This window comes from Peromyscus leucopus, chromosome 8b (genome assembly GCF_004664715.2).
Source record: "Peromyscus leucopus breed LL Stock chromosome 8b, UCI_PerLeu_2.1, whole genome shotgun sequence".
Lineage (NCBI taxonomy): Eukaryota > Metazoa > Chordata > Mammalia > Rodentia > Cricetidae > Peromyscus > Peromyscus leucopus.
Window position 1 is genome coordinate 40,523,973 of NC_051086.1, and position 24,469 is coordinate 40,548,441.

Genomic DNA, 24,469 nt, shown 5'->3' on the forward strand with positions numbered 1-24,469 from the left:
CTAGCAGAATGTAATATAAAATAAAAAAAATATTAGAATAGGAATCTAGCTGTACTAGCTCCTAGCTTAAGAAGCTCTGATTTCAAAATGTCAGATGGTGTGGTTCTGGGTAACCCCTACCAAATTACAGTTTAAGATCCCTTGATTTAGTGTCAAGTTATGTCCCAAACCACCTTGGAATTGTCTACTCTGTTGCTGCTTGGTCAACGTGGGGACAGCATTATATACCCAACATGGTCTTTTTTTGTTTTTTCTTCCCTGTTTGGTTTTTTGAGACAGGGTCTCACTGTGTAGCTCTGACTGTCCTGGAACTCACAGAGACCTGCCTGCCTCTGCCTCCCAAGTGCTAGGATTAAAGATGCATCACCATGCCCAGCCCCAACAGATTCTTGTTCCCACCTTTCTGAGCAGAAAGTTCTAGAAGGGTAGAGTGAGCAATCTATATGCTGATAAAACTTCTCAGATGGTAATTCTTACACATTTGAATCTGGGGCTGAGGTCTTTAAGCTCTAAGTTTCAAAGGAAGCTTGTCTTCATGGGCAGCTGGCTGCTTTTGAGAGAATCAGTGTATAAAGTAAAAATCATCATGAGGGAAGCCTGGAAAGACTGTAGGCTACGACCCACCCCTGGGGTGGGGGTGTGTTCTTGACAAGTATCCATAGCAGGGACTGTAGTACACTCCAATCACTTTTGAGTTTGAACAGGAGGTAGTGGTCCATCCTTCTCTCTCATGCCAGGTTTAGCAACTAAGAATATAGAATACCAGTTAAGTTGGGTTTCAGATAACTGAATTTTATGAGTATTTTAAGTGTGCCCTGAGTATTGCATAGGACAATTCTTATTGCCTACCCTAAATTCAGATTAACTGGATGTCTTGAGTTTCAGTGCACTGTCTGCCAGCCACACTTTCCCTATTTCCATCCTTTTGGGTCCTAAAAGATTTGGAAATTGCCCAAAGCAATGAAAAAGGGTTGCTGTACCTCCCTGACTGAGCTCATTTCACGTTAACTGCTGTGAGTGAATGTCATGCAGTCCCAGCAAGCAGCCTGCCTGACATGTTGTGTGCCAGTTTATTAGTCATTAATGATGTGTTGCCCAGTTAAAGCTTATCAAGTTCTGGGGTATGTGAGCTCTCTTGGTTCATTTTGACCCATCTGCCCAGGCCTTGTGTGTTAGGTTGGCAGTTGGTTAGCACATTCAAAGATGGGTTCCACAGTCCATGCCTTTAACCCAGTGGCTGGGTAGGGACATCGTTGGTGGGATTGGTTTGGTGTGGGAGTCAGGTCTACTCCACTGTTTTATTTTTTGAGACATAGGGTTTCACTGTGTAGCCGAAGCTAGCCCCAAACTTGCTGTGGTAGCTCAGGTTCTCCAAAGACTTGTAATCTTTCTGCTTTCCTGCTTGGATTATAGATGACCTGGCCATTCGTGGCTCTCCCTCCACATCTGTGGAAAGTGTAGTTCTGCAGTAACTCAAAGGCATCTGGAGACTGTGGGGAAAAGGGACATTAGTTGCTCTTTTTTTTTTTTTTTTGTCCTGCTGTCCTAGGCTTCTCTCCTTCCCTATTGGGACATAGCACACAGCACTGAACTGATTGGGTTTTAGGAGCCAGGGCTGCTGCCATAGAGATGAGTTACCATGTGTTCTGCCCAGCTTGATCTATTCCTGTTCTGTAGTGACTTAAAGCTTATAATTGAGGGACTTTAGGGCCCATCCTAGTCCATTGCTCCTCACTGAAGAATAAAGATGTCATATTGTTCAAGCACCCCTCCCATTGGGTTAGAATTCTGGTGTATGTGAGGAAGCATATGGATAGTAGAAGCTCTGTCAATGGTTCAGGGAAGCCCCTCCCCTCCCCCATGAATGGGAATGGGTGCATACAGCTTTTTGCTGGGAAGGGTATTGAGAAGACTCTATATTGGGAAGCTGCAACTTCATATCCCAGGACCACTTCAACAGCAATGCACCGCAGACTCCCAGGATGCAATGAGTATTTTCAGTTCCTCTTCAGTCCTACTTGTGTTGGGTGTCAGCATATCCACTCCCATAATCAGGGCAGTAGAAGGTAATTTCTTGGAGAGCCAGAAGCCTTTCCCAGCAGTCAACTTGAGATTCTTGGTATAGGGCTATAGAGGTAACTCACATGTGGTTTTTGGAGGCCGAGGCAGGGAGATTTGACAGTAGCCAAGGCTTTTTTTGCCCCTTTATTTTTATTATTTTATATGTATGAGGGTTTTGCCCACATGTGTGTCCGTGCCATGTGCATGCATTTTATTTTATTTTTGGTTTTTTTGAGACAGAGTTTCTCTGTGTAGCCCTGACTGTCGTAGAACTTGTTTTGTAGATCAGACTGGCCTCAAACTCAGAGATCCTCCTACCTCTACCTTTCAAGTGATGGGATTTAAGTCATGGGCCACCACCATCCCTCTGCAGCCAATGCTCTTAACTGATGAATCATCTCTTCAGTCCCACCTGGACTTCTTAGTTAGACCCTGTTTCAAAGATGAACAAAACAAAAAAGAGTTTGTAGTACTGTAGGCGGTTGCTCATCACCAGACAGAAATTATCTGTGTTAGGGTAGCATCATTTTGGGGACAGTGATAGTCCAGCTTGCAGCAGAGCACCCTTGTGTCTGTGAAACAGGATGGGGCTTGGGAGTGACTTAGGAAGCCACAGGGCTATAGCACATGGAAGTGTTTTCGGGAATGAATTTTGAAGCTAAGGGTGATTTTGCATGCCTTTGCCTTTGATCCTAGAACTCATGAGGTGGATGTCTGAATTCCAGGCCAGCCAGGGCTATATCGTGAAAGGAGTGAAATTTGACAGGTGGCGCTCACCTGTAATTAATTCTAGTAATTGAGAGATTGAGACAGAAGAATTGGGAGTCCAGGCTAGCCTGAGCTACTTGAAACCCTGTCTCAAAAATCCTTCCTTGAATGAACAGTGACTTAGCTAAACAGTATCAGCCTGTGGAATTTTGCTGTTTGCTTACTTAGGAACTAAGCCCCTCTTGGAGCATTAAGCCTGTGTTCAGGACCAGGGGAGTATTCCAGCCACAGGATTGGTGGTGGGTTATAGTACTGCCTGGGGGTCTTTGCAACCAAAGCCTAAGGATTGGGAGTTTTTTGTGCTGTTTTGCCTATTTCACACTTTCCCACAGATGGCCTTGGGTGCTTAGATCAGTGTGAGAATCCAGCTGTGTGGCCTGGCTGCTTGGTTGCAATGCATAGGGTCACTTACCTCTATCCCTGAGAGTTGAGAGGTAACAATATGTTTGGTCAGTATTTAGAGTGAGCTTTTGACACAAAGACTGTGGTCCTGGGTGCTGGGGACCTGCACTTGTAGAGCTCCCAGAAGTTCTCTGTAAGACACTTGGCCAGTTTGTAAGGCAAGATGTGCTGGGCAGAGACTACCTGGGTTTCAGTCCTACCTCTGCTACCTGCTAGTTGAGTGAGCTTCTTTGAGCCTTGGTTTCTTTGTAAGTTAACTGTCATAATGATACCTACTTTCTTGAGTTGTTGTGAAACATGAGCTAGCTGTGCACATAATGGAGTTTATCACTGTAGACTGTGTTGAGCTAGTGATGATAATGGTCCCTCCTGAGTGAGTGAGATAGGTTCATAGATGCCAGCACTTCAGGGGTCATTGGGCCCTTGGAATTCCTGACACCATAGGCTGAGTTAGAACCTGATCTAGAATTGCTTACTAGATGGCATCTTCCTGTTGGGTAGTGGTGGAGGAGGGGCCTCTTGGAGGCTTTTACAATAAGGCTTTTACTATGGTGAAGGAAGGATCACGTGATCTGCTTTACTTCAGCATAGCATGTGTGAAAGGAAGTCTCTTCCCTGTTTGCTCAGCACTAGAAAGGTGGCATCCTTTGAAGAGATTCAGTGGTGTCTTGTTAGAAGATACCCACTCAAGTTTTGTATAAGTCAGCATGCAGCTAAAGGTGGTAGTTGGCTGATCTGACTAGAGTCCAGTAAGTGCTTCAGAAAATGCCAATCGGGGAGCTGGGATTTCAGCCCACTTTTGGATAGAGCTTCAGGAACTGGTACCAGCAGTGGGGGGGGGCATAGCCACTAATGGGCTGCAAGGTCCCTGCCTGGGCAGGAGGAATGGGAGCACTGAATGCACGGGTCACCATAAGCTAAAGATAGTCCCTTGGGCTTGGCCAGGCTAGCAAGCATCATGTGACTGCTACCTAGCACCCCACTCCTCCGGGGCCCTCACACCCCGCCCCTGGCCTGTGGACTCATGCACAATACTCACGCAAGGTGGATGTTGGCCTGCAACTTCGTTTCTTCAGGGCTTCAAGATGATCTGACCTTCCTCCTTCTGTGTTTTATCTGCAGACCTGGGGGCTGGACAGGAGGCGTAGGGTAGAGGAAGGCCTATAAAATGGCAGTCTAGGCCACAGAGAGCTCATGCAAGGTATGGAGGCTAACCAGACAGCCTTTTTACCCTGTAGAGAAGCCTTCTGTTGGGGAGTTGCTGGAGTTTGTAGGAATGGGACAAAGACAGACTTGTCCATCTCTAGATTCTGACCCTTTTTTTTTTTTTTAATCTTTTTTTTTTTTTTTTAAGATTTATTTATTTATATGTATGCTGCATGTATGATTGCTGGCCAGAAGAGGGCACAAGATCTCATTACAGATGGCTGTGAGCCACCATGTGGTTGCTGGGAATTGAACTCAGGACCTTTGGAAGAACAGTAAATGCTCTTAACCTCTGAGCCATCTCTCCAGCCCCTAGATTCTGACTCTTGACTCTGCCTAGGCTGGCCTGGGAGGGAGAGGCACAAGTGGGTCACCTCCCTCCCTGTGGCTTCACTGCCTTCCATAGTCAGGGCTCTGAGCTGGGGTGAGGCAGGACCCTGTGCTCTGGTCCAAGGTTTGACTGAGGAACCTTCCTGGGGCAAAGTCTGGTGGAAGACCTGGGTGTGGGGGGGAGGCTAGCAGATGATCAGGTCACTGGCAATCAAGGCCAGTGCCGTTTGGCCTGCTCTGTGGCCCCTAGCTTCTTTCCCACCTTTTCCTGGTGGTTAAGTCATGGCCTATACTATCAGAATACACATTCTGGGTCGTTCTGTGGCTTGCTGACTCCGACCTTGGCCAGCACTTCTAAGCATATATCTTGATTTTATTGTTTCTAGGACCAAGGAAAGGAATGAATTCATCTTTATCTTAAAGATTGTGCCAGCCTGGGCTACCAAGTGAGTTCCAGGAAAAGGCGCAAAGCTACACAGAGAAACCCTGTCTCGAAAAACCAAAAAAAAAGATTGTGAGACCCAGCCGGGCACACGGCTTTACTTCCAGCCAGCACTCAGGAGGCAGAGGCAGGCAGATCTTTGTGAGTTTGAGACCAGCCTGGTCTACAGAGTGAGTTTTAGGACAGCCAGAGCTGTTACACAGAGAAACCCTGTCTCAAAGTGAGACCCATGTCATGTTTAACTGTAGCTACGATAATTAGCACCTTACACCTTGCTTGGGACGAAGTTTTTGTCTTTTTTGCGTTTTCTCATACTTGCAGAACCCTATCTGGATTTTATTGCATGCATCTGAGGAAGCTGCTGTTAGGGGGATGGCCAGCAGTGCTCTCAACCATGCATCTGATAGAATTGGTGCCTGGCTTGGGCCCAGGGCCTCTGAGAGCCAGTAATATCTAGGCTGCTTGTTTCTTTTTTCTCCAAGGTGGCTCAAGAGTAAAGGCCAAAAATTGGAACCAGACTACTCTCTGAGTAGTCTGCGGGGGGCCAGGCCCTGAACTAGGTAGACTCTGCTTGCTGCTGTAAGAGTAGCTTGGCCCTTGTACTCATCAGGAAGCCTGTTCACTGGAGAGGCCATTAGGTAACGGGGTAGTTAACATGTACTGTGTCTGAGAGCGCCTAGTAGAGGGTCTTGGCTTGACCCAGGCTCTGGGGACATCTCTCAAAAGGACATTGGCTTTGGCCTGGTGGGGAAGCCAGGGGTAGGGATGGGATAGCTGTCTGGTTTGTGAATCTCGGGTAGCCAAGTTTAGCGTTCAGGCTAAACTCACCCTGTTAGACAGTGGTCTGTAGGTATAACGTGCACCAGGAAATCTAGGACCTCCTGTTCTGGTCCCACTCTGGCCACCCACTCCTTCCTGTAGACTTACCCACTAGCCCGTCCCATCCCTCCATCCGTACCGGCCCATGGTTTCAATCCAGTATGTCTTCCCCTACTCAGTCTTTATGCCATGACCTCACAGAGTTGGATCACTACATACCTTCTCCACCAAAAACCTTAATTATTTTCCATGTGGTTGAACCAAGTCCTCAATGCAACTCAGGTGTACCCTGTGGGTAGCCTTTGTTACAAAATGTTAGCAGCCGTAGGTCTCTCTAGTATTGGACAATACAGAAAATATTTGGTAGCCTTTGTACCAGGTTTTTGCTGGGCTGGAGGGATTCCCTGGGGGCCTGGACTTTCTTCTCTTCCTGAGTAAAAAATTGAATTCTGGAAATTCAACTGAAGGAGCCCTAGGCCTTTCCTCCTCTAGCAAAGCCAAGCTTTATGCTAAAGCCCTGTGGGGAAAGGGGCCAGGTTGAGTCGTCAACAGTAAATTCCCCATCTTTTCCTGTTTCAGCTGTAGAATTCTGAAGGTTTTCTCCTTTTCCTGAGGGAAACACCCCAGAGCCCAGCTGTCTCTAGTCTGGGGTAGTGTGAGGATATCGGTGCCCACTCCCCACAGGTCTCTCTCTGCCTAGGAGGCAGGCTTGGAGGTCTGATTTGTAATCTGGGGTGGGAATTGAAGCAGACTGTTCTAGAGCTCTCCTGGAATGGTGATTCTCCCTTTTGAGAGAGAGCTTGGTGGCCTTCTTCACCGCGGAGGGTGAAGGTTATTGGTAAATACTAACTTCTCGGGATGGGGGTTCAAATTGTAACACATTTGTTGAGTGCCTTTCTGTGTGCTGGGCGTTCTGTGTTTTGTGGACTGAAATGTTCCAGTGGGTCCTCTGACAGAAGTATTCTCTCACTTCTCACAGAGGAGGTCTAGACTCAAAAGGGCTCCTCCCGTGGACATAACTGTGCTTCTGGCTTTCCTAGGTGTTTGAGTGGAGGGCGGCACACTGGAAAGTGGAGACTCACAGACAAAACCTCCGTAATCAGCCCTGCACTGTAAGGACAGGGACTCCTCCCATCTACCCTGCCATAGCTCCTACAAATGCCCTGCAGTACCCACCACCAGCCACTTGTCCTTTGTTTCATTCCTTCCTCTGAAATAATGGACTCCTCTGTGCCCTCCACTCAAAAAAACAAACCTTAAAATTGAGTGAAAAGAGTTTGCTATGTAGATAGCTTCAGGAAGAGGCCTAGGTGCTTCCTTTCAGAAGTAGACTATGGCTTTCAAAGGAATATTGGTATACTTTTGCTATTGTTCAGGTTGTTGTTTTTTTTATTTGTTTATGTACTTTCTACTAAATGTTTTAGTATTTGTTTGTTTGTTTGTTTGTTTGTTTAATGTGTGTGTGTGTTCCCTACCTGTGGAGACCCAAAGAGGGCGTTGGATTTCCTGGGACTGGAGTTTGAGACAGTTTATTTTTTGAGCCTCCATGTGGGTGCTGGAAATTGAACCTGGGTCCTCTGGATGAGCAACTGATGCTCTTAATCACTGAGCCATGTCTCCAGCCCCCTACTTTCTTTCTTTGTGTGTGCCTAGTACACATGTGAAGGTCAGTTACGGGAACTCGTTCTCTTCTTCAATCTTAGGGGTCTCCTGGGTAGTAGTGGTGACTGTGCATGCCTTTTTTCCTAGCAACTCGGGAGGCAGAGGCAAGGGAATCTCTTGAGTTTGAGGCCAGCCTGGTTCAGGGCTGTACAGAGAAACCCTGCCTCAAAAGACATCCCCCCCCTCAAAAAAAATCATATGGGTTGGGGGGGTGTTGAACTGAGGTGCTAGTTGTGGTAGTGAGCACCTTTACCCACTGAGCCATCTGACTGACCAGCCCTGTGTGTTTCTGTTACACACACACACCCTTCTCTAGAGTTGACTCAATACTTGGTGATTTCTCCTCTTCATGTACCCTCTAGCTTCTAATTGAGGAGGAAGCTGTTCTAGGACCTGGGCTTACCATGTCAGTGTTACACTAACCCCCTTCTCTGTTCCCAGACTGTGATAACTAGTTGGGAAAAATAGAAAAGAGTCCTACATTACAGTAAGAAGGGGCCTTCTTTTACTGCCAGTGACTGTCTGGGAACCCATGGGGTTCCTCATAGGCTGATAGGAGCCCTTGCAAGAGAATGAAGCTGTCTAGCCCTTAGCTGGTTCTAGGAAAATCCTTCCCCTTGTTCCCTATCTGCAAACAGTCAGGTTAGATATACCTTATATAGCTGTCTTGTGTAGGTGACAGTGGTGTGTTCTGAGCTTGGCTTGGGTGGGTGGTGGCAGGTGCAGGTTTTAGAATACAGATAGGAGGGCTGACTTGGCTTGGTGCAGGATGGCACAGGGGTCAGCATCAGCACAAAAGATTTGTTTTTCATTGGAAATGATTTTAGTTGTCAAGTCCTGCTGGACTAGTGTTTTGTCTGTCTCTTCCCCCTGCCCCTGTACACATGTAGTGCATATGTGCATGCCTATGTGCTTTCTACAGTGGGTGGCTGGGATGGGACCCAAAGGATGATGCATGTATGATTGAGGTCATGCAGAAGCCTAGTTCTCTCTTCCAGCTCTTGAAGAGCACTGGTGGCAGCTCATCAGAACTTTGCTGGATTTCCCGGGGTTCCATGTGGTTTCCCCTCCCAACTCTGGGACTTGTTGGAGGCAGTCTGAGGCTCTAGCAAGGAGCAGGGGAAAATGGGACACTGTAGATCCTCTTGGTGAGCCCTCTAGGGATGGAACCTTCTAACAAACTCCACATAGGACTGATTTAAGACTGTTCTGTGTGACCCAGGAAAGTGTGAGGCTGCTTTAACCTTCCCTGTCCCTCAGGTGATACTTAGATAGGAATGAGCAGGCTCCTTGAGGCTTTCTCTCTGTACTGGAGACAGAACTTGCAGTCCATGGCCGTATTCAGCCGAGATCTCAGGGTGATCCCAGCAGTACTGCTCAGTGTTGAGAGTTTTTTTTTATAAGCAATAAGCTGGGCAGTGGGACACACATCTAGAATTTCAGCACTTGTCAGGCTGGGACAGGAGGATTGCTGGAACTTTGAGGCTGTTTTGGGTTACATAGCAAGACCCTTTAAAAAAAAAAAAAGAAAGAACTTAAGGGTTTTATTGCATTTATTTGCTTGCACGAATGGGAGCTCCATGGCATGCCTGTGGAAATCAGAAGACAGCTTGTTGGAGTTAGTATGTTCCATTTTCTGGCAACATGCATTTTTTAATTTGTTTGTTTGTTTGTTTGTTTGTTTATCGACACAGGGTTTCTCTGTACCTTTGGAGCCTGTCCTGGAACTCTGTTGACCAGGCTGGCCTCAAACTCACAGAGATCCGCCTGGCCCTGCCTCCTGAGTGCCCCACCACTGCCCCACTGATGTGCTTTTATTTACCCAGACCAAGACATTTAAAAAGACCAGTGTCTGGAGAACTTTTGCCCTCTTTTCAGATACAACTTCAGTCTACCTCACTCCCAGTCCTTACGTACTTGCTGGTAGGTAAACTTTGTCATTAGCTCTGGGGCCTGCTTTCCTGCTAGCATGCACCAGTGCTGTGAGTACATGAAGAAATTACTCCAGTTAGAGCTCAGGTGGACACTAGCCTGGCTCTGGGCTGAAGCAGGTGAAGACCTTTTTGTTTTTTGTAACAGGGTCACTATGTATCCTTGGCTATCCTGGAACTTGCTATCTAGACTAGGCTGGCCTTACTTAAATTCCCAGAGATTCTCCCTGTCTCTCTCTCAGGTGCAAGCATTAAAGGCATATGCCACCAAATTTGGCACAGGTGAAGGTCTTTAGTCACAGAACTAATAGATGGTGGGTAGCTTATCTGGGTCAACCTGGGGTCACAGACAGGACAGTGGTTTTGTTACAACTGAGATTTTCTAGTATTCTGCTTCTCAGGGCTGGAGGGTGAGGGTACTGGGGGCTAGGCTCTACAACCCCAGCTATTGGAATGTGTGTATCCACCATTAGGGGCAGTGGCTCCAGTAATGGGCCAGAAGCCAGGAATACATTGACCTCACAGTTAGGAATTGGGCAAGGACACTTTCTGCTCATTAAAGGACATGGTCTGATGAAGAACCTTCTTGTGAGGCCAGCTGGGCAGATTTCTGTGCTTGCAGGCTGGAACAGTTCCTGACCTGGCATGGCAGGGGAGGGAAGCAAGAGCCAAGTGGATGAGCAGAGTCCTGTGGGTCTCTAAAGGAGGGAGAGCCAGACACCCTTGGTTTTCAGAACTGTGTTGGGAAAGTATGTGCATGTAGACAGGAGCAAACTAACCAGAGCCACTTCCTTAGAAAAGAAAGACATTGCATATTGTGTTCTTTCAAAGCCATCTTCGTCTTTGTAGATATACCCTTCATTCCTAACACACATCTTTCCAGAGGTTGCCTGCCCTGTGGATGTGTGGATGTGTGAATGAATGTACACGTCCTCATCTGTTCTATAGGAAACATTATTTTGTGACTATCTTCTTTCAATGTGTCCATCTCCACATAATTTGAGACCATGATATTTTAATGACTGTGGTGAAAGTGTATAGACTTAATTGGTGATTTCAGTACTGTTGGAGCTGAAATTGTGCATAGCTCTTATCTCACATTATTGGGGTTAAATTTAAAAGATGGAACTGGATAGACATGGTGGTGTGCTTGGGAGGCAGAGGCAGGGGGATCTCTATGAGTTCATCCTGGTCTACGTGGTGAGTTCCAAAACAGACACTTGTGAGATGCTGTCCAAGCAGACGGAACTGTGGAGTCAAATAGGCATATATGCTTCCTTTAGGGACAGAGAAGCTGGTTCTTGCCTCAACTATAGTCAGTGAGGACAGAGCAGGCCTTGGTATGGCCCTGGACTTGTCCACTTATGTCTTCAGTTTCCCTTTCTCTGCTCATGCAGAAATTTATAGAGGATTCCATTTCTTTCCCTTACAGATTTTTGTCATAGGTTTGGAAGCTGAGTTACAGTGCATATTTGGGCATGGGCTTCCTTCTTGAGCCTCAGCTGGTATTTCATAAGAAATGGATTCTAAGGGCTTCCTCACCTCACAGTTAGACTCCTGGGGCAGGGCTGTCAGCACATGTTCTTGCCTTCTCTTCAGTGGCTCCTCTGGGAACTGGCAGGTGAATGGTCGGATGGGTATGGTGGTGACCCAGGCTCTAAACAGCTGTTTTCTCTCTCCTTGTTCCCATAGAACCTTCTGCTCCAGCCAAGGTGGTGAGGGCAGCTGCTCCTAAACAGCGCAAGGGCAGCAAGGTAAGAAGCAGGGACAGTGACTCCAGTGGGCGATTCTTCTTCTTGTTCCGGTAAGCACTTCTGGTCCCTCTCTGGAGAGCATGGAAGCCCTTTCTGGGTGCCCATGCATGGTGTCTTGAGTTTACAAACTGAAGTGGTCCAACTCTCAGAGAAACCAGAGCTTAGGTGTGGGGCAAAATGACCAAGGTAGGGTAACCCTGGGACCTTCATAGACTATGTCTTGCAGGTTGGTGACTTTGGAGATGCAATCAATTGGCCTACCCCTGGAGAGATAGCCCACAAGAGTGTTCAGGTGAGTGTGGGGAGGGGTTGACAGGTTCAGATACTGTCCTTATAAACTTAATTGACTTTTGTCCAAGAGCCATAAGCCTCACTGTTTTTGAGTTTTGAAGATGAGTAGTTGGCAGGGCACTGTAGTATACTTCTGTAGTCCCAGCTACTTGAAAGGATGACTGCTCAGTCCAAGAGTTCAAGGCCAGTCTGGGTAACATAGGACACACACACACAGACACACCCTTCTTCTGATCTGAACAAACAAATGGAGACTAGTTCTATAAGGTGGGCAGCAATAAAATAATTAAGAGATTACCTTCATGTGAGCCTAGTTTCAGGATCTGCCAGGCACTGTTCATTTCCTCTCTGCCTTCCAGTGATCTGACCCCAGAAGTTAGTAGTTCTTGATGGTCCAGTAGATTAGGAGACAGCTGTGTTGTAGTTTTCCAAAGCCCATATTTCTCTATTACTGTGCCAGGATTTTCTGAGTGATTGAGGAGAGATATCAGGTCAAACACTGGTTCCAGATTAGCTCTCCTAGACCCTAACAGAAGAGACTCTTGGTCAGTTCTGTTCTTCTCAGTACTTGTGTTCTGAGCTAGTGACCACCTCAGAGGGTCATACCCAGACAAGCCAGGGTCAGCATCTCTTCCACCTTCCGATTTGGGTAGGCTAGAGAAATGAACTGTTCCTCCCACTTCATGGCACCTGTGGCCATTGCTTTGTTGTGTGTGTACCCTAACACATTCCCAGTGACCAGGTGTGTCCCTCCTCCAGCCCAAGAGGCTCTAGTATGCATTCTCTCCCTTGCCTACTGCAGCCACAGTCCCACAAGCCTCAGCCTGCCCGTAAGCTGCCACCCAAGAAGGACATGAAGGAGCAGGAGAAAGGAGATGGAGGTGATAGTAAGGAGAGCCCGAAAACAAAGTCAGATGAATCAGGGGAGGAGAAGAATGGGGATGAAGACTGCCAGCGAGGCGGGCAGAAGAAGAAAGGTGAGTGCACCTGCTTGACCAGGACCTGGGAGGTATGCTTGCACAACTTGTAAATGACATAAGTCTGATGGCCAGGAGGTGACTCATTGCTTGGAATAGCTGTGTTTTAAGCCTTAGTACATCTACTCTCAAACGGACTTTTACATTGCTCTGAGTTTCTAAAACCCGCCAAAGTGATGCAGGCTTGACTGCTTTTTCTCATAGACCCTCAAGCCAGGCCTGAAGTGGCCAATCTGACTCATTCTCACTTCAGCAGCATCCTCTCTCCATCCTGTTTCCTGTTCACTCCACCTAAACTGATCAGTTCTTACAGGCAGTGATGTGGCCCAGGTGTGAAGGGAGCCTGGAAAGTTAGGTGTCGTGCTCACTAGAAAGTGATTCTTACACTGAGAGCCACTGACCTCCTTATTTTAGAGATTTGAGAGAGAGACAGAGACATAGTATTTGAAAAGAATGTGCCTATGGCTACCAGATGGATAGTTTTGGGCCAGAATTTTGGGGGAAGAAAAAAAGCCATGTAGGAAAGGGCCTGCCATGCCTCTCACATGCCCATGCTGTCCCTCAGGGAACAAACACAAGTGGGTTCCGTTGCAAATAGACATGAAGCCTGAAGTACCAAGAGAGAAATTGGCCTCGCGTCCCACTCGCCCGCAGGAGCCAAGACATACACCTGCTACCCGAGGGGAGATCAAAGGTATGTACTGCTTGCTTTGGAAGGTCTGGATGAGGAGGATACTCTCGGGATTTACCTTGTGTTCTTTCTCACCATAGGATCTGAACCTGTCACCTACATGCCTGTATCTGTGGCCCCACCTACCCCAGCCTGGCAACCAGAGACCAAACCAGAGCCTGCCTGGCATGATCAGGATGAGACATCGAGTGTGAAGAGTGATGGGGCCGGTGGGGCTCGGGCTTCCTTCCGTGGCCGTGGACGGGGGCGTGGTCGTGGACGGGGCCGTGGACGGGGTGGCACTCGAAGTACGTGAAGCCCCTTTGGGCTCCAGGATGTCCAAGGGAGTGTGGCAGGGGTAGTAGTCGGGAATCTTCCCTCTCTAATGATGCTCATTTCTACTGTAGCCCACTTTGACTACCAGTTTGGCTACCGAAAATTTGATGGTACAGAGGGACCCCGTACCCCCAAGTACATGAACAATATCACCTACTACTTTGACAATCTCAGCAGTACTGAGATTTACAATGTGGACCAGGAGCTGCTCAAGGACTATATCAAGCGCCAGATGTGAGTATGAAGGCTCTTCTGGTCTGTCCCGGAATGGGGCCCAGAAACAGGGCCTAGTGAGCGATAGTTGTAGTAGCCCTGTTTAAGCTGTGAAAGATGGCTTTTCTGCTTTCACAGAATACTATTCATTACAAACGTAAAACCACATTTACCTTAAGAAAAGTAGAGACTACCATTAACAGGTGAGCAGCCTCGTTCCCTTCTGTACTCCCAGAGTCACAAAGCAGCCCATCAGCAGCATGGTGGATGCTGGCAAGCACGTCCTTGAGCTGTCACTGTTGCCAGGCTCTTGCCAAGTTATTGCAGGCTAGTCTTATCCCATCCTATAACTTCTGCATACTGGAGTCCTATGAGCTGGGTCTCCTTTCCCTGTTTTATAGGGGAGCAGGCAGGCCAGTAACTCCTCCAAAATCACAGTAAGTAACAAAGCACAGGATTAAAGCTCATTCTGTCTAAATACTTTGCCCTTACTCATTCTAACGTGCTGGCTCACAGAACAGAGGAGAACCTGTACAAGGAAGTAGGCAGTGTAGTGTTAGTGTTTTAGGAACAGAACAGTGTTGGAACTGAGTTTCAAAGGAGGATTAGTTTGTTGGGCTCACCTATGATAGCTGAAAGGTAGAAAGGGTGATTTGACTCCAAGTAGCAGGACATCATTTTTTCTCAACCTTTCTCATGCTATGACCATTTACCACAGTTCTTCATGTTATGGTGACCCCCAGCCATAAAATTACTTTGCTACTGTTATGAATTGTAATGTAAACATCTGTTTTCTGATGGTCTTGTGAAAGGGTCGGGTGTTTGACCCCCAAAGAGGTTGTGACCCCCAGGTTGAGAGCCTCTGCTTGAAGCTGTACGGCGGGAGAGGAAGTGAGGCGGCCAGAGATGTGAGGTTGCCAGGGTGGATAGGAAGAATGGAAGGCCCATAGCCCCTCAGTGATGCCTTTTTTCCCCCACTTAGTGAATACTACTTCAGCGTGGACAATTTAGAGCGAGACTTCTTCCTGAGACGGAAAATGGATGCTGATGGGTTCCTTCCCATCACTCTTATTGCTTCCTTTCACCGTGTACAGGCCCTAACGACTGACATCTCACTCATCTTTGCGGTATGTCTTCTGCCAGGGTTAGGGTGGGAAAGTAAGGTCGTCCCTGTGAGTCCTGAGTTGATGGGCTAAGCTGTTGCTGGAGGGCTTCTCTCCAGGTTCCCCAAGCCCCACAGTCCCACAATCCACGTATAAAATAATCACTCAGACGCTTATATCACTTATAAACTGTATGGCCGTGGCAGGCTTCTTGCTAACTGTTCTTTTATCTTAAATTAACCCATTTTTATAAATTTATACCTTGCCACGCGGCTGGTGGCTTACCAGAGTCTTTACATGCTGCTTGTCCTGGCAGTGGCTGCAGTGTCTCTCTCCTCAGCCTTCCGCTTCCCAGAATTCTCCTCTCTCCTTGTCCCACCTACTTCCTGCCTGGCCACCTACTTCCTGCCTGGTCACTGGCCATCAGTGTTTTATTTATATAGAGTGATATCCACAGCATTTCCATTTTTCTTCTTTTTTTAAAAAGGAAGGTTTTAACTTTAACATAGTAAAATTACATATAACAAAACAATTATCAAGCAAGAATTATAGTTACAATATTAAAGAAGATGTCCTATCTATCTTATATTTGTGAGTTTAAGGTTTTATATCTAACTTATCTTTTATCATAACTGAGGAAATTACAACTATCTAGTTTTCAACCACATCAAAGACCTGAGAAGGAACATCATGGTACCTGAGAAATGGTAGATGGATGCAAGCAACTTTCGAGAATCTTGCAAAAGTAGACCAAGACAGCTGGCAGCCTGGACAGTCACCTAATGTTTCTCAGCATTGTTGGTGTATTCAAATTGGCTACAGGCCTAGTCAGAAGCAGGAATTCTGAAAGACCATCTTACCCTGTCTTGGCAGAGTACAGTGGTCGCTTTCCTTGTGTCCTGCTTGTCCAGGAAGGACAGCATTGCATTTGTACTGTCAGCCGTCAAGGCAAGGGCAGTTCTTTGCCCAGTAGGCCATTTTGGGCCAAGAAGACAAACTTCCAAATGGAAATATCTTAGAAGCCCAACATTCTCTTGGGATCAAATTGGTGCAGCCAGGAGCAATTGTATCTCATGTCAACAGAATTCTAAGTTATTTAAATGCCATATTTTCTAGGTCTATGAAGTGTTTGAAGATTACCTATCTATCTGAAATATATCTATGTATACCTAGAAGACTTAACTAACATGGCTACAAATATGATTATCATAAATGACTAATTATTAATCTATTTTTAATTATCCATTACAATTTTAAATGAGTTACATAAACATAATACCTCAAACAAGAATATATATATATACACAGTATAACAAAATTAACTTCAAGTTTGTATCAATAAACTAAAATTTATACCAATGTAAAACATTTTAAACATAAACTAAAATCTATACCAATGTAAAACATTTTAAACAAGTTGTTCTTTAAAAGTAGATTGATTAATCTATCCTTTTATCTTATCATCTCTATATCCTCCTATATATCTATATCATATCCCCTTCCCCTTTTCTTTTTTAGAAAGAGATCACATTTATAATCAACCAGTTTTAAATAAAAATATTGGTTTTTTCTCTGTCCCACACCAGAGGGCTCTTCTGATTTGGGACACAAGAATCTCTTAAAAAAAATTTTTTTTTTTAAAGCAATATGTCTGGGTTTAGAGGGGGAGTGAGCCAATTCCACTTCTAAAGCCAGCTTGGTATATTTGGGAATTTGGGCGTAGCATCTCTTACTACTTCCTGCTGGAGGGGGGCGCTGTATCTTATGGGGACGCAAAGAAAATTTTAGGCCTATGGGGTAGTCCGTGAGGCTGTATTGTGTGAACCAGTTGCCTTGAAACCGCTCTGGATGTTGGATCATCTGGGCCATGGTGTCATCGGATACCTTTCAGGGGGTCTTGGCTGGTGAAACCTGATGTATCTTAATCTGGAACAAATCCACAGCCTCTGGCTTTCTGTGGAAACAAAAGCAGAATCTCTTTTCCAAAGCAACATATCCTTAAATCCAAATTTTGATGTCAAGGTACCTTTAAAATATACATTTTGGCATAACTCAACAGCTTTTGCAATCAAATGTTTTTCTTCAGTTACGAATATCAAAGACAACATAATCCAGATTCTCTGTGTGGTAGCCATCTTTATGTGGCTTATTTTTTTTATATTACCTTGAGCCTATTGCTTTAAACTGCACCATTCTAAGACTGAAAAGGTGCTGTGGCTGTTGGCTCCGCCCACTTCAGCTTCCAACATGGCAGTGGTACGTTTTCCGCCTTCTCTGGAAGTCATCAAGTCTCAGAAATAGTGGTCTAAGCTTTTATCAAAGCAGCGTGTAGCCCAGAAACCTCTTTCTTTCTTTCTTTCTTTCTTTTTTTTAAATACTAGTAAATACTAAATCTACCACACAGCTTAATGTGCCGCTGGCAGACGCCTCATTTCCGCCATACTGCCGGTCAAACGCACACGCCAGGAACCCGCCAGTGTTCAAACCCGCGTTTTGCGGCGTCTAGCTGACTGTATGAGACATGAAGCAGGAACCTGGTTTTGGCTCCGTTTAGAATTGGTTATTAAATATTTTTAGGTTTAAGGTGGAAACTCAAGCCCCACATTGGGCGCCATTTGTTGCTGGAGGGCTTCTCTCCAGTTTCCCCAAGCCCCACAGTCCCACAATCCACGTATAAAATAATCATTCAGACGCTTATATCACTTATAAACTGTGTGGCCGTGGCAGGCTTCTTGCTAACTGTTCTTTTATCTTAAATTAACCCATTTTTATAAATCTATACCTTGCCACGTGGCTGGTGGCTTACCAGAGTTGTTACATGCTGCTTGTCCTGGCAGTGGCTGCAGTGTCTCTCTCCTCAGCCTTCCGCTTCCCAGAATTCTCCTCTCTCCTTGTCCCACCTACTTCCTGCCTGGCCACTTACTTCCTGCCTGGTCACTGGCCATCAGTGTTTTATTTATATAGAGCAATATGCACAGCACTAAGCTCTGGAAGAACCCCACTACCTGCAATTACTGAGACCGAAGGGGCCCCATAGGACAGTGAGCAAGCACTTCACCAACTACAGCACGAGTCAACCATGGCTGGTCTTGCTTGTGTACCCCTTACCTGCATTCACTTACCTTGTAGGTCTTCTAGAAAATAGAGCATTTCAGTAGCCACACTATCATTATCACACCTACAAATATTAAGTTATTTAACATTGCCTGATGCCTTGTTTCAGATTCTCCCCTGTTGGTACCCAACATTGTTAAAAATGGTTTGTAAAGATAAGAGTCCACATCAGATCTGTGTGTTGACTTGTACCTCCTTTGACCCTTTGTTCTTCCCTTGCTGTTTCCTTGTTGGTAAATTCGGCCATCTCTCCTATGCAGGATTGCATGTCCCATGGGACAGAGGCATCATCTCACATACTCATCTGTAGTCCTGTTCTAGAGGCATGATGAGAATTGGGGCTTTATAAATGGCTAGTGTCTTCTTTTGGATGGCATGTTAACAGTCTTCTGAGATAGGAACTGCTGGGTTATTGCAGAGACAGTGTCCTTAGGGTTGCAAATGCGGTACTCCAATCCTTTTAGTCAACCTTTGCTTAACTAGTTTGAGGAGACATTTGCTTGTCAGTTGTTCACTTACCAAGGGTAGAACAGGAAGGAAGGACAGATCTAGGAGCTTGATCCTCTTCACCCTGTAAACAGTTTCTGGAACTTGGAGTTGGTTCCCCAAATCCTTCAGAGGTAACTGGTAGGATCTCAGGACTTCCTCTTTAGCACTGTATGTTATAAGCAATATGGATTACCCTATATTTGTTTTCCTCAGTCCTTTGTTAGATCACACTTTACTATATTTGGTCCATGAGGCTATAGTTCACCCTGTTCCAGGTGGACTGCTTTGGTTGTTGTTGTTTTGGGTTTCTGTTTTTGTTTTCTAAAACAGGGTTTCTCTATGTAACCTCCCTGGCTATTCTAGAACTCCCTCTGTAGACAAGGCTGGCCTTGAACTCAGATCTTCCTGCCAAGTGCTGGGATTAAAGGTGTGCGTTGCTGCTGCTGCTGCTGCTGCTGCTGCTGCTGCTGCTGCTGCTGCTGCTGCAGCCACCGCCACCACCACCACCCAGCAAGAAGAATTAATGTTTTTTTTAAAAGCACTCCACCTGAAACAAACGAAAAACAAAAAAAACAAAAACCCCACATTAATTCCTCCTCACAGGAACTGGAGTTTAGACACCATACTTTGAGTCATTGCATTGCTGTTGCTGCTTGGTTGTTCATGCTTCTAGGTTGAGTAAAGTACAGTATGAGATGATTCTTTTTTCTTTGCCTTTCCTTTTTTTTTTTTTTCTTTCAAGATAGGATTTCTCTGTGTAGCCTTGGTCTCCTGGAACTCACTTTGTAGACCAGGCCTCTGCATCTGCCTTCCAAGTGCTGGGATTAAAGTCGTTTTTCTACCAGACCTGGCTATTTTCCTTTTGAGACTAGTCTCATTATGTAGCCCTGGTAGTCCTGGAACTTGCTATGTAGATCAGACTGGCCTGAAACTCTTAGAAACCTGCCTACCCCTGCCTCTCAAGTGCTGGATTAAAAGTGTGTGCCATGACTGGCTTCCACTTTTTTTAGTTCCATGTCCCAAATTCTCAATTAATTTGTTTTAATCCACAGTATGTACATATTGTTCCTGTAATAATTCATTCATTACCACTGCAGACTGGCTTTTGTTTTCTTTTTGGCATTTTACATGGTCAGATAAATGACTCCAAGTCATGAAAAATATTTTTTTTGACACTGTGCCTTTAACTTGGTGTGTAATTAGTTTCTTTTTGCGTTCAAGTTTTGAAGGTTATATCAGCCATCATAATTCTCAATTTTTTAAGATTTATTTATTATGTATACAGCATGTATGACTGCAGGCCAGATGAGGACACCAGATCTCATTACAGGTGGTTGTGAGCCACCATGTGGTTGCTGGGAATTGAACTCAGGACCTCTGGAAGAGCAGCCAGTGCTCTTAACCTCTGAGCCATCTCCCCAGCCCATCAATTTTTTAAAAATTTTAAGTACAAAACATTGATTCAAAGTCTACATGGTATATAAGTATTAAAACTGTCATATTTGCCAGGCAGTGGTGGTGTACCCCTTTAACCTCAGCACTCAGGAGGCAGAGGCAGGCCGTGATGAGTTCTAGGACAGTCAGCACTATACAGAGAAACCCTGTCTGGAAAAACAACAAAAAATGAATAAATAAAATAAAAACAAATGAAATAAAGAAAAACATATAGATCTATGTGCATACAATTGTTGCTAGGAGTCATAGACAAATTCTTTTTTATTGTCATTGTTTTGTTTGTTTTCATTTTTGTAACAGGGTTTGTCTGTTTAGCCCTTGCTGTCTTGGAACTTGCTCTGTAGACCAGGCTGGCCTTGGACTTAGAGAGATCCACTTGCCTCTGCCTCCCAAGTGCTGGTAAATGGTGATGTTACAAATATTATATCGCTTCTTTGATTTACTTTATGTATCTGGGAACTAGCTGCAAAGTGGTGTAAAATAAAAGATTCTACCTCCTTTTTTGTTTTTTTGGTTTTTTTTTCTCACAAGACAGGGTTTCCCTGTGTAGCCTTGGCTGTCCTGGAACTCACCACCCCATTCTTATTTTAAGCTGCATAGTACACCTCCCATGGTGTTTCATCCATTAAGATAGAATCATGGTGGTTTCTAGTCCCTTGGGAGGGAGAGGAAATGAGGGAGGGGGGGTATGTACGTATGGGTGCTTTGTTTGCATGTATATCTGTGTATCATGTTTATGTAGTACCTGCAGAGGCCAGAAGAGGGTGTTGGATTCTCCTTGGGACTAGAGTTAGTGTAGATGTAACCAATCGTCTTATTAAAATAAGAAACACAGAGCCAATGTAAAAGAGAAAGCCGAGAGGTCAGAGCTCAGAGATAAAATCTTACCTCCTGCAGTGCTCCTAGCTTCCCAGAGAGAGAGCTACTTCCTGTTTGTCTGTGTTTAAATAGTCTTTCTGTTCTGCCTTCTCATTGGTTGTAAACCCAACCACATGACTGCCTCATCACTGCCTGTAAGTACCGCCCTCCAGGTCTTAAAGGCGTATGTCTCCAATACTGGCTGTATCCCTGAACACACAGAAATCTACCTAGCTCTTCTAACCACCACGCTCTTGCTATGGCTCTAATAGCTCTGACCCCAGGGCAACTTTATTTACTAACATAAAATTAAAATCACATTTCAGTACAAATAAAATATCACCATATTTCCCCTTTTCTATTTTAATAAAAAGAAAAAAGGCAAAAGGTTATAACTAACAAAAGAAAAACTATATACAAAAGTACAATAACTATATACAATATATACAAGTAACAAATACCTAAACGATGTCTAGTCCATTTGTATTTGACAAATCAGAGAAAATAATTCCCTTATCTATCCTATTTTAGTAAGTCCAAAATGTATCTAATTCACTTTCTATCCTAATTAATCTTCAACTATAACTAACTAATCTTCAATTCCCTCAGAGACCCAAGAAGGAAATAATATTAGCTAACAAAAATAAAAACAGGAAGTGCACAAAAGCACCTTCCAAAAATTTTGTGAGTTGACAGAAACAGCCAGCTGCTGGGCAGTCACCTGAGGTTTCTCCGCAGTGTTGGGGCATCATCTTCAGCCTATAGGCTTATCGTATCTGACAGACTCATTTGTGAAGTAGGTTGTACACAAGGTCAACAGTTCAACCTCACATTGGGTGAGAGCAGTCCATGTACCAGAAACACCTGAATTCCACTAGTGTCAGTCATGATTCAGGATTTTAAATTCTGGAAATTGTTGATAGTTTTTGAATTCAGCTATCCATTCTTCTTGGCTGTGTATATATGGCTTCATCTCAGCATCCCCCTTCTTCTCCACATCCCTCTATTAAATGCCAGTCTACTATTGAGAGGCATGAGCTTTCAGTTGCTGTTCCATTGCACACCAGAAGCCATCGGCCCACTGCCTGTTTAGCTGCCTTCTAAGAAAAGGGCACTGTACCTTTTCCGGATTGTGAAGGCCACTTCAGGGATGGTGCCATATTGTCCTGGCCTCAGAAGATGTCTTCTGATAAAGCCATAACCACACTTGTTTTGGCAGGAATCGGTAGTCCTTTGTTTCGTGTTCTGTCTGTCCATTTTGTCCTGTTGATTTGAGGATACTTTGTTGTCCAGTGGCTAACTTTTGCCACAATGAAAATTAACTCCATATGCAGTTTCTTCAATGCCCATATTTTCTCTGAAGTAGATTGGTACTGCCAGGAGCCGACATGTCTCAAAAAAGAAAAATTTCTAAGTTATTAAAACATTTTAAATGCCATATTCGGTAGATCTCTGAAGGGTTTGAAGATGACCTGTCTAAAATATATCTGCTCAATTTTTAAAACATATCTAATATGACTGCAATTTTTATTGTAATGTCTAACTACTAACTTTCATTTCTTTATATCCTAATAGTTGGTAATAATGTAAAGTATTTAAAACTAGTAATTGTCTTTTTCTTTTCTTTCTTTCTTTTTTTTTTTAAACAAGAACCTTAAATCTAATCTCCTTTGCTTAGCCTTTTCCCCAACCCTTGACAATAACTTGTAACCAATCCCCCTAAACAATGAAAATTATCCCAGACCCAAAACCCATTAAAAAGACCAAAAAAAAAAAACCACCCGCCCCACACCACCTCTTTGGGAATGTGGGCGTCATTCTTAAAATTGCTTCCTGCTGGGTATGGGCGAAGTTATCTTTATCCTGAAAGAAAAATTTTAGGTTAATTGTCAAATTCTAGGAAAGGTAACTATATGCTTCATTATCCAGTCTGTGTATAATGCCAAAGTTCAGGGTTTATCTCAAGTCCTTATTCAAGTAGTCTTTGAGACTGGATCATCTCAGCTAGTCATCTCAAAATTGCTCTGAGCACCTTGTAGTTCAAAGCTGATCTGTAGAAGAGGGTGTTGGATTCTCCTTGGGACTAGAGTTAGAGATGGCTGTGAGCTGCCATGTAGATGTAACCTGAGTCTTCTTGGAAGAGCAGTTAGTGCTCTTAACTGCTTTTACTGATACACAAACAGCATATGTCTATAACAGATGGCTTTGTGTGTTTAGCTTTTTGTCTGGCATAGATTTTAGAAGTAGGGTGGCAGATCCAAAGGTCAATGCAAACTAATTTTGCAAGACACTGCATAACCCTTTCTAGATGTGAATCTTCTGCACTCCCACCCACAGTATCTGTGTTCTTCTTCCCTTGGCCATAATGACAGTGTTACCACATGTTGAGTTTTCCTTTTTTTTTTTTTTCCCTCAAAAGATTTCAAAGAGTTTACATAGAAAATCTCTTAAACCAGGTGTGGTATTGCACACCCTTAATCCCAGTGCATGAGAGACAGAGTCAGGAGGATCTCTTGAGTTTGATGCCACATTGGTCTCCAAATTGAGTTCTGGGACAGCCAGGGCTACACAGAGAAACCCTGTCGCAGAAAAAAGAAAGCAAGAAAGAGAAAAGGCCTAATCTTCACTTTTATATGCAGAGATAACAGCCCATGATAATTTTCCTGTGTCTCTTAACAGCAGTTGTATTATATAAATCTGTTTTTTCTCAAAATTGAAATAAAAGGCTGGTATTTGCCCTGACCTATTCCTGTCTTATGGTTTAAATTGCCAACATGATGGCAGGTGCTTTTCCTATTACAGTCGCCGTCACTGTGAACAGCCTTTTACCTAAATCTTGGACATATGGTCTCCTTTGTGCAAGTGTTCTTTCTCTGATTTCTGGACGTTGACTTGCAGTCTTGAGTAACATTAGTCTTCGTGTTTGTGCTTATGTGCCTGTCAGTCAGGGAGACTGTGGCCAGATGTTTACTACTGCTGCTGGCCTCAACCAGGTGCTTAGGAACCTGCTTGTCTCCAGCTCTCTGTTTGCCCCAGGTGGTCCTCTTCATTCCTGTCTCTCCTCCTCTGCAGGCTCTAAAGGACAGCACAGTGGTGGAGATCGTTGAGGAGAAGGTCCGCAGGAGGGAACAACCTGAGAAGTGGCCACTTCCTGGTCCCCCTATAGTGGATTATTCACAAACAGATTTCTCTCAGCTCCTCAACTGCCCGGAGTTTGTTCCCCGCCAGCACTACCAGAAGGAGACTGGTAGGTGCCCCAGTGGCGGCTAGACGTCATCTTATCCTCCAGTGTGCAGCCACCTCAGGACTGCCCTGGAAAAGACTAGGATGATGAAACCTGGCTTTTCCTCCCTTCAGAATCAGCACCTGGCTCTCCCCGTGCTGTTACCCCGGTGCCAACCAAGACAGAGGAGGTCAGCAACCTGAAGACTCTTCCCAAGGGCCTGTCTGCCAGCCTCCCAGACCTGGATTCTGAGAGCTGGATTGAAGTGAAGAAAAGGCCTAGACCCTCCCCAGCACGCCCTAAGGTGGGTGAGGACTGGCTTAGTCCTGAGGGTCTAAACTGAAAACTTAGGTGGCCCTGGGTCC

The 24,469-nt window shown here is 45.0% G+C and overlaps 1 protein-coding gene across 2 annotated transcripts in view; it reads left to right on the plus strand.

The window, feature by feature from the left end:
- Larp1 (La ribonucleoprotein 1, translational regulator) overlaps positions 1 to 24,469 on the plus strand; it is a 56,421-nt gene that overhangs the window by 20,799 nt on the left and 11,153 nt on the right. For both annotated transcript variants that reach the window (XM_037201246.1, XM_028880057.2), the window contains exons 2-10: positions 11,314 to 11,375; positions 11,602 to 11,667; positions 12,469 to 12,643; positions 13,209 to 13,337; positions 13,415 to 13,621; positions 13,721 to 13,883; positions 14,845 to 14,989; positions 23,954 to 24,128; positions 24,239 to 24,408. In XM_037201246.1, coding sequence (XP_037057141.1) covers positions 11,314 to 11,375; positions 11,602 to 11,667; positions 12,469 to 12,643; positions 13,209 to 13,337; positions 13,415 to 13,621; positions 13,721 to 13,883; positions 14,845 to 14,989; positions 23,954 to 24,128; positions 24,239 to 24,408 — 1,292 coding nt within the window. The remainder of the gene's footprint in view (positions 1 to 11,313; positions 11,376 to 11,601; positions 11,668 to 12,468; positions 12,644 to 13,208; positions 13,338 to 13,414; positions 13,622 to 13,720; positions 13,884 to 14,844; positions 14,990 to 23,953; positions 24,129 to 24,238; positions 24,409 to 24,469) is intronic.